This window comes from Oryza glaberrima, chromosome 9, assembly GCF_000147395.1.
Source record: "Oryza glaberrima chromosome 9, OglaRS2, whole genome shotgun sequence".
Classification (NCBI taxonomy): domain Eukaryota; kingdom Viridiplantae; phylum Streptophyta; class Magnoliopsida; order Poales; family Poaceae; genus Oryza; species Oryza glaberrima.
The window spans coordinates 15,271,658-15,281,317 of record NC_068334.1 but is presented as its reverse complement, the minus strand read 5'-3'; the positions used below and the strand labels follow the sequence as shown (position 1 = coordinate 15,281,317).

The following is a 9,660-nucleotide window of genomic DNA, read 5'->3' as shown; positions in this document are numbered from 1 at the left end:
AAATAACCCAATCTAAAAGGAACTTAGCTCTCAAATAATCCAATCTGAAATTCGCTCCTAGTGAGGTTACCGCAACCACTAGACTTCATGCCCTTTCACAATCATTAGGTCTTGTACGTTTAATCCCTCCTATAAGAAAATTGAGGGAGTTTTGGAGGGGATTTATTTCATACCTATTGAGGTGAAATTATACCCCTTCAATTTTCTTCGTTCTCTTAAACTGAGGATTAACAGGGTTCATGGCCCCTAATCCATTACTGCCCCTACTCCCAGGCATACCGTATACGCTCGCCGCGCCGGCACGCCATTCCCTTCTCGTCAGGTCACGCGTCCGAAACAGGCAAGCACACCACAGCTGGAAGCCGATCCGATCGAGATTCGGCGTGCTCGCGATCGGCTCCCCATCGGCTTAAACCCACCACACCGACCGGCCGCTCGCGGCAAAAGAAAAAACGTATCGCGCATTCGCACGCAACGTGCCATTTTTGCACACGGCCCGCGGTAAATAAGGGAAATGGGCTGTAGTGTACTCCTCCAACCTTTTCGCGCCGGCTGTGGACCACCCGCGGACGCGATCCCCGCCTCGCGTCGTCGTCGTCGTCGTCGCCGTCGCTCTCACCACCACCACACTATATTAGCATTTGATATTTGCTCACGTGTTTCAGGCGTCTGCACTGCTACTGCTCGTAGGTAGCCTCGCTTGCCCCGCCCGTCACGACGAGCGAGGCGGAGACAAACGAGAGGGATTTTTAAAGGGCCCCGAGTCCAACGGGGAAGAGAGAGAGAGAGAGACAACCAGACGGGAGCTTGTCGGGGAGGAGAGAGAGAGAGAGAGTGGTGGTGGTGGTGAGATGGCCGGCCGTGCGACGGCGACGGCGACGGCGGCGGGGAAGGACAGGTCCAGCTTCGCCGTCACCTGTAGCCTCCTCAGCCAGTTTCTCAAGGAGAAGAAGGGCGGCGGCGGCGGGCTGCAGGGGCTCGGCCTCGGCTTGCGGCCGGCGCCGGCGGCGCCGCCCGCCGTGGGAACTGGAGGTAATAAGCGATTGTGTTCGTCATGCGATTAAATTAGCAGCGACTTGTTTTGTTTCTTACCAGAGATGTGCACCACGTATGGGGTGTTGGTCTTTGCAGGTGCTTTCCGGCCGCCGCCGACCACCATGAACTTGCTGTCGGGGCTCGACGCGCCGGCGGTGGAGGTGGAGCCAAACACGGCGGAAACAGCGGCCGACGAGCTGCCTCTCATCAAGGCCCCGGCCGATCAGCAAAGCGACGAAAGTGCAAGGTACAAACAATCTCTAGTACACTCTGCATCCTGACATCTCACGATCTCAAACAAACTCTCTCCTGTTCATTAAAAAAGAGTAGTAAAATGAACATAAAACATGTTATCCTGACTTGCAACTTGCATCCTTATACAATGTCTAGAAGAAGAAGAAAACACACTTAATTTTTTGGAGTAGAGATAATTTGGTTGCAACTGTCTCTTTGGTTCTTTCTTCCAGTGAGGCAGCTGGAGAGAAGGCTCAACAGCTGACCATCTTCTACGGTGGAAAAGTAGTCGTCTTTGAGAACTTCCCGTCCACCAAGGTCAAGGATCTCTTACAAATCGTAAGCACAGGCGATGGCGTCGACAAGAACACCGGCACCGCGGCAACGCAGAGCCTGCCCCGACCCGCACACAACAGTCTTCCCGGTAATAACAACTGTTCATTCTTTTGCAGTTTTACATTTTACCATCACAGTGCTAATTAATTTCCATCTACTATGCTTAAATTTATCTACTACATGTGAAACAATGTAGGAATCCTTAACGAATGACTGATTTTTGATTTGTTACAGATCTGCCGATTGCAAGGAGGAACTCGCTCCATAGGTTTCTCGAGAAGAGAAAGGGCAGGTAGGTAACTGAGTGGCTTTCAACTTCTATCTGAAATACTTGCCTTTCGCTGTCAAAAACTGGCTGTCAGACCAGGTTTATGGCCCTAAAATTCTCCATGCTCTTCAACCACTCCAGGATGAATGCAAATGCTCCATACCAAGCTAACTGCACCGCTGCACCGTCCAAGCAAGCTAACGGTGACAAATCTTGGCTTGGGTTTGGCCAAGAGATGACAATAAAGCAGGAGATATGATATGACCTCTTAGCTTACAGTTCACTGTCAAGTGTCAAGTGATCTGTGGGGAAGAGATGCGTGGTTGGCTGGTTGCTAGTGCTAGTGTATTCCCCCGTAGCTTCAAAGCATGAATAATTACTCAATACTACTACATTACTACTAGTAAGAACTTAATCAATACTAGGAATCAAGCTGGTGGTTAATTCTGCCTGACCATTGGCATCCTGGAATATATATAAGCACACACACGGGTTGTTTGTTCTCCACATTGTTTGCTGCTGGAGCCGTATGCTCACTGCAGTTTATATCTGTCTAGCTGGTTACCCACCTCAGCCTCACCATGTTTCGGGAATAAACACTGTGTATGTGCAAATTCTTCATTTCTCGTTCGGTTTCGCCGTATAAATTACATTGTTACTATTTTGGCTCCTTGTTGCTTGAGGATTTATATGTTTAATATGGGACATATATTTGTGTCTTATTTTTTTTTAATCTAGAGAGATATTTGTCTTTTAATTTACTGGGACATCTGCCCTTTTATAGATGTGTTCGAACAATGTAATGCATTTGGCACATGCATGTTTCCATATGCCGGTTTAACATGTTTGTTAGCTAAAAACAGCAAAACCTGTTCAAATTCAGCTAAGAAATGTTGAAATTTTTTATCAGAAATTTCAGTTGTTACTCTGAGTGATGTATTTTTTTTAAAAAAAAATTCACAACGCTAAACCCTACTGTGGTATTGCTGTCCCTTTGCTTGCATGTTTTGAAAGAAGAATCAGACTAGACTAGTTTCTCCTCTGCTCTGATCCAATGATCCCTGCTAGTTTTTACAAGTGCAGTATCCATTTCGTTCAAAATTCCTTACCTGAAAGACCATGTTGGCCCTTCGGGGAAACTCGAGATTCTAAGTAGCTAACTGGTGAGAATTTTAAAAAAGCTTTTGACTTTTAGATCATTTTTTACATTTTACACCTATGAATTCTTAAAATCTGAATAAGAAACTAGACTGTTTGAAAAGCTGAAAATTACAAGAGAATCAGTAGCCAGAAACAACTCCCTCAAATAAAACCTAAACATATATGGCCTTGTTTGGATCCGGAGGGCTATTGGAATCTTGCTATTTTAGGAGTATTAAACGTAGATTACTGACAAAACCCATTCCATAACTTCTAGCCTATTTTGCGAGACGAATCTAACGAGGTATATTAATCCATGATTTGCTACAGTGACGCTACAGTAATCAGCCGCTAATCATGGATTAATATACATTATTAGATTCGTCTCGCAAAATAGCCTAGAGGTTATGGAATCGATTTTGTCGGTAATCTACGTTTAATACTCCTAAATAGTAAGATTCCGGATGGCTATTTAATAGCTCGGAGGATCCAAACAAGGCCATAAACTTCCTCAAACAAAGCCTAAACAAGATAATAATCTGACCCTTTTCTTTTCATATATATCGGTATAGTTTCTAATTAAAAGGACAGTTTAAACAGCTCATAGCTCATTCCATCCTCTGCCTCCATCGAGGGATCATCTGGACTTTCTGGAGTAGTACTGGACAACATATTCCGTGGGAGTACGGCCTCCGCAATTGCATCTTCAGTCCTGCACCCAGGCCATCAGGGCACCGTGCTCCTTGGAAAATCGATCAGACGCCATTTGGCGTTGCCGCTTCTTCCAGGAAACTTCCCATTTGTCGTCGACTGGGGTAGATGCGGGCAACCGGAGATTATGGATTTTTATGGTAGAGAGAGAGAGAGATCGGTGGTCCATTGCACCAAACGCGGTTAAATTTCTCATCCCGTATTCATCGCCCAAGGGCCGTGCGATTGGTCTAGTCCGGAGTCCGGACTCCTGCCTGACCGGCCATGAATCATTGACGACTAATAACTTCGTGGCCGCAAGAAACACATGCTCACTTTGATGAAACGCAAATTATTGGGAGCTCAGCTACTTCAGTCCCTGGGTAGATTCCAACTTTTTTCTTCAAACCTCCAACTTTTCCATCACATCAAACTTTCCTACACATACAAGCTTTTAATTTTTCTGTCACATCGTTCTAATTTCAATCAAACTTCCAATTTTAACGTGGAACTAAACACACCCTCATAGTTTCACCCTAAAATTGAAAGTTTGAAGAAATTTGAACGATATGACGGAAAAATTAAAAATTTCTGTGTGTAGAAAAGTTCGATGTTACGTTTTTGGGATTCAAACTTGGCATCTAAACATGGCCTCAGTCTGTGTAGATATAACCTCTTCTTTAGGGGCTACATGTACTGAGCAGTGAGCAAGAACCTCATTGTTCATCGTTGTTATGATTATCAATTCATCTTAGAGTTTGTGTCGATTAAAATATCGTAGGCCGCCTAAGAGTTGTATTAGATGTTAGAAAAAAATGTAGTAGAACTTTTAATCTACGCTATCTCTTGAATGAAATTAAAGCAAACTAAATGAGACACATGATGTATCGCGTGAATGGCAATAGGGTAGGTGTAGAAATGGGTGGTTGAGGTATTTACTGGTCAAAAATCGTTAATACTATGACATGTTGTAATTATGTTGAATCTGGTTAAAGCGTTTGTAATTAGCTCTAAGTAGATGTCGGGTTTGGCTAAATATTGTTAATAAATACCGTGTGTTGATGTCATCGTTAAATATGGTTTTTTTATTTGGTTACTAAGGTATATATGTCGATGCGAGTTTGATAACTATTCATGCACCACCCCCTCCCCCCGAGAATGCTAATTGGCGGGTGATTGCTCCCCCGTCCGCCCAGCGATCACCCGCCCGCCCTCTCCCCTATACGATACACTCCTCCCTCCTCTCTCTCCTTCCTCCTCCCCTTCTTTTCTTTCTATTACAGTACACCACACAAATTTTTTTAAAAGAACAAAAAGTTAGAAAAATTTATGTATAGAAATATTATATATAAAAAATTTGAATCGGGTATGTAAACTTTTGACTTATAAACTTTGGGTCTATAAACTTTAGGTGTATAAACTTTAGATGTATAGAAATACTATATATAGAAAATATTTGAATTCAAATTCAAATTTGAATCGGATGTAATTCAAATTCAAATTTGAATCGGATATGTAAACTTTTGGGTTATAAACTTTAGGTCTATAAACTTTAGATGTATAGAAATACTATTATAAAAAAATATTTGAATTCAAATTCAAATTTGAATCGGATATATAAACTTTTGTCGTAAACTTTTGGTCTCTAAACTTTAGATGTGTAAACTTGAGGTGTATAAACTTTAGGTGTATAAATTTACTAAAATAGGAAAATAATGCGGTGCAAAGGAAACCAGGTGGAGGGGTGGAGGGAGGGAGGGGGGAGGGGATCGATCGCTACCCCCGTCTCCGGGCGATCGCTCGTCCATTAGGATCCCCCCTCCCCCCCTAATGGCGAGCTCGCCCTGGCCGTTCTCGCTACTCAATCGCGCGAGTTAACTTTTCTCCGCATGAAGTCACACACTCATCGTGCAAACTCGTGATGACATCACTAACACGTTATGAATTTGCTCACTCACCTTACGAACTCACTGCGAGTTCGTATTCCCGCTCTGCGACAATGGTATATTTCTACCAATTCCTTCTAAAAATATGTATATTCCTGTAAAATCGGTGAAAGAAATGTATAATTTTAATTTATTTTCCGTTATTTAGTTAGCCTCCTACCGTGCCATGTCAACCATTCAGGGGCGGGAGCATGTGAATTTTGAGTCTAACAGTTAACAATCCGCATTGCAAAGAAGGTGGCAACGCGAGGTTCAAGGTATCGGATCACCATTGCTGTGATCTGAGAAAGTCAGAATGTGATCGAGCCGCCGATCGAGCTGATGGTAACGTGACCATCGTCCGTATCGCGCCGTAGGGGAAAAAAAACCACCGGTCACGTTTTTCAGCTACGAGTTACTCCATCTAGGAGTACAACACCAGTAGTAGTTCAGTGCGGTTGGTCGTTGCCTTAGATCTTATTTAGATAGAAAAATTGATCAAAAACGTCACATTAAATATTTGGACATATGCATATGATATTAAATGTGGGAAAAAAACCAATTGCACAGTTTACATGTAAATTGTGAAACGAATCTTTTAAGCCTAATTAGGTCATGATTTGATAATGTGATGTTACAGTAAATATTTAGTAATGACAGATTAATTATGCTTAATAAATTCGTCTCACAGTTTACAGGCGGAATCTGTAATTTATTGTGTCATTAATCTACATTTAATACTTCAAATATGTATCTGTATACTTTATAAATTTTACACCCAAATAACTAGACACACCTTCCTGCCAGTGGTGAGCAGAGACAGACAGATCATCACTGAGCACACAAAAAATATCTCGGTAACACACCGCTAACGCTGTGTGTGTGACGAATTTGGCTAACTTGTCGATCGATTTCTGTCCGGCCGGTGAGTACAGCGTCGTCTCGTGGTGCACTTTGAGTAAGGTTGTCAGGATCGGAATATTAGGCAGTATCGTTTTCTTTAAAGTAATATCGTATCATAGGATCAAGATACTATAAGATTTCTTTTTTTCAAAGTTTAATTAATATTTATATTAATTATATATAGCCATTATATATTAAAAATTATAGTAATGATATATATCATGTAAATAGAGACATTTATCAAGAGAAACCATGTTGGTTTGATATATTTAACTGATTTTTATATAAATTTGAGCATGTTTATTTACATTATTTTCAAACCATGTTATTTTAAATAATATTTTGTAGTATCGTAGGGATCGTAGAATCGGGATACCACCTAAGATTTCGTAGGATCGTGTAGTAATGAATAGTAGGATCGATATACTATGAAAATTAGGATACTAGGTGGGATTAGTTTCGTTTCGGCTTGATAGAATCATAGTATTGTTAGATATTAAGATACGAATCAGGATACTGACAACCTTGACGTTGAGGAAGACATGAACCGTACGAGCATGAATGCTAGTAGTAGTAGTAACAAGGGGGCAAAATGGCTCACATAAAGTCGCGGGGGATAAGGACAGCTCGATCGATCGGTCGATGGTCCCTAAACAAGGAAAATGTGCGCCCGCACGCTCCATAAGCGGACAAAACGCAAGTTGTTGCTTCCGTTCAATGCAAACCGATGGTTGGCTGGCCTGGTGATCACGGGTATGTTTGGAGAGCTTTTAGCAGCTGCAGGTTTTTCTAGAATCTTTATTTGTCAGAAGCTCCTCAAACAGTCTAGCTTTTTACCCAGATTCTAAGAATATGTAGTTGTAGAATCTAAAAAATAAGCTAGAAGCCAGAAGCTGGGTTTCCCAGCTTCTTCAGATTCTCACCAGCTAGCTTCTCAGCAGCTGCTTCTCAGAATTTTAAGTTCCCCTAAACAGGTCTAAAGTTGGCTTCGTCAGGTATAGTGGCATGCATTTCTCGTGACTAATGGCCGTACCAGCTGCTGCCCGCTATGCTATGCTTTATTGCTAAGACTATTCACGGTGTCTATACGTACGTCTCGTATAACCACAAGTTGCCACATCAGAGATTTCCCTCCATTCCGTATAGCTCTGGGCGTGCCCTTGCGAAGAAACTCGTCCTCCCGCAAGGGCATGCATGGATGCCCCACTGTGATGCGGTCTCCTCCTCTCCCCTTCAACCCAGCCTACCTAGTAACCAACCTCTGGCGTGAAGCTTTGAGCGATGATAGCAAGAACGAGCACGTCAAGGAGAAAGAGGGCAACATATCCTATGCACACAGGCCCTCACGTGTACACACGTGCACACCAACTAAAAAATGTCACCAAAAAATCTAGAAAAAATCATACACATACTTTCAATTGTATTACACCTAGGGTTAAAATCTTAACGTCAAATTCATTATATTTTAGCCGTAACAAAAAAAACAAAAAATCTGACAGTTTTAAGGTTGCAATTTTGTCAGAATTTTATCTTTTTTGTTATTCTCTATGTAGAATGAATTTGAAGATGCGACTTTACACGTAGATGTAATACTATTGAAAGTATATGTATGAATTTTCCTAGAATTTTTTGTGATAATTTTTAGTTGGTGTACACGGTGTGTACATGTGAGGGCCTGTGTGCATAGGATACGCTCCCGAGAAAGAGAGACCTCCTGATAATCATTATCAGCTAATGACAGCCCTAACCATCCCGTTTTTCTCCGTTTTTAGATTTTTTTTTGGATATCCTACTTAATTACACGTGTACGTTAGCTGCTGTTGGCTCCTCGGTCCCCATCGGTTGGTCTAATCTTATTATAACCTATAACGACTTATTAGCGATTAAAAAATGATATGTGAATAAAACTTTTGTGTGTGCGTGTGTGTATATATATATATGTGTGTGTATATATATATATATATTCTTAGTGGTTGAAAAGCCAAAGTTGAAAAAAAAAACTATGTTGAAAAAGAATCAAATTCAAATTCAAAATTAAGTTTTAAAATTTAAATTTTGGCTTTGGCTTATAAGCCATAGGGCAAACGATGAGGCCCCTCGTGCGGCGTCTTTCATGGGCGATTTCCGGTGCGCCAATCTCTTATACCGATTGCAAAGTTCTAACGCTGCCAAGTGATTGGGCCACGTGGCGTCCTAGGAATTAAGCTTTACCCCTCTGAGAATCTGCCACGTGTTTCCTTGGCTCTTCTCCTGCACCGTTCGATCACGTATCATCATCATCATATCTTCTAAAACCGTTCGGCTGAAGTTTGATTATATGTTGCTCTTTGGTGCGTCGACTGGCTCTGGTCCGTATCCTTCACTCCCTCTGGAACAATCTAGCTGGCTACGAAATACAAGGCACACCGAGCGCACGCTGTAGCTGCTAACACACGCTGTAGCTTCTCGGATTTGTGACACCGTTGCGTACGTTGTGTGTTACTCTCCGGTAAATCGCATGAGTAGGAGGCTAGGAGCGAACATAAATTCAGCATGTAAAAAGCGGAGGAAAATGAAAAAAAAAACAAGAACTAAATAAAAAAACACTACTCTTTAAAAGATGACGCTATTAACTTTTAGATATTACGTTCAATCATTTGTTCTATTGAAAATATATAAATTATACTTAAAAAAATCTTTAATGATAATAAATGATGCTTGCATAGTTTTCTTAACAAGACAAATACGCAAACACCACATTTAAAAGTCGACAATATCATCTATTAAAAATTGATGGAGTATTTTGAATTATTGGATAAATAGAATATATTGCATTATAAGTCAAAAAGACAAATATAAAATTGGCGAAAAGGACGTGTCATCATTAATATCCTATATTTTTACAAGAAACAATAAATAGAAGAATAAATGACCCATCTAAAAGATCGGATCCAACTTTACATTCTGAAGAACCATATTTTAAATATTTGTTGTACATTGTTTCTTTCGTTCTAAAATATAAAAGTATCTAGCAAATTTAAAACCAATCAAAGCTGGAAGACAAAAGTCTGAAATGGCCCACATTAAACAAGCAGGACCACTCCTGATTGGCATAATTACCAGCCGCTATTGAGCTAATCCATGCTGATT

General features: G+C 41.2%; 1 protein-coding gene across 1 annotated transcript; it reads left to right on the top strand.

Moving 5' to 3' along the window:
- Positions 1-680: 680 nt before the first annotated feature.
- LOC127784034 (protein TIFY 10c) lies at positions 681-2,535 on the top strand. Its single transcript, XM_052311212.1, has 5 exons — positions 681-1,032; positions 1,132-1,282; positions 1,503-1,693; positions 1,840-1,897; positions 2,015-2,535. Exons 1-5 carry the CDS (start codon positions 852-854, stop codon positions 2,130-2,132), a joined length of 699 nt encoding a protein of 232 aa, XP_052167172.1. The 5' UTR covers positions 681-851; the 3' UTR covers positions 2,133-2,535.
- The last annotated feature ends 7,125 nt before the right edge of the window (positions 2,536-9,660 follow it).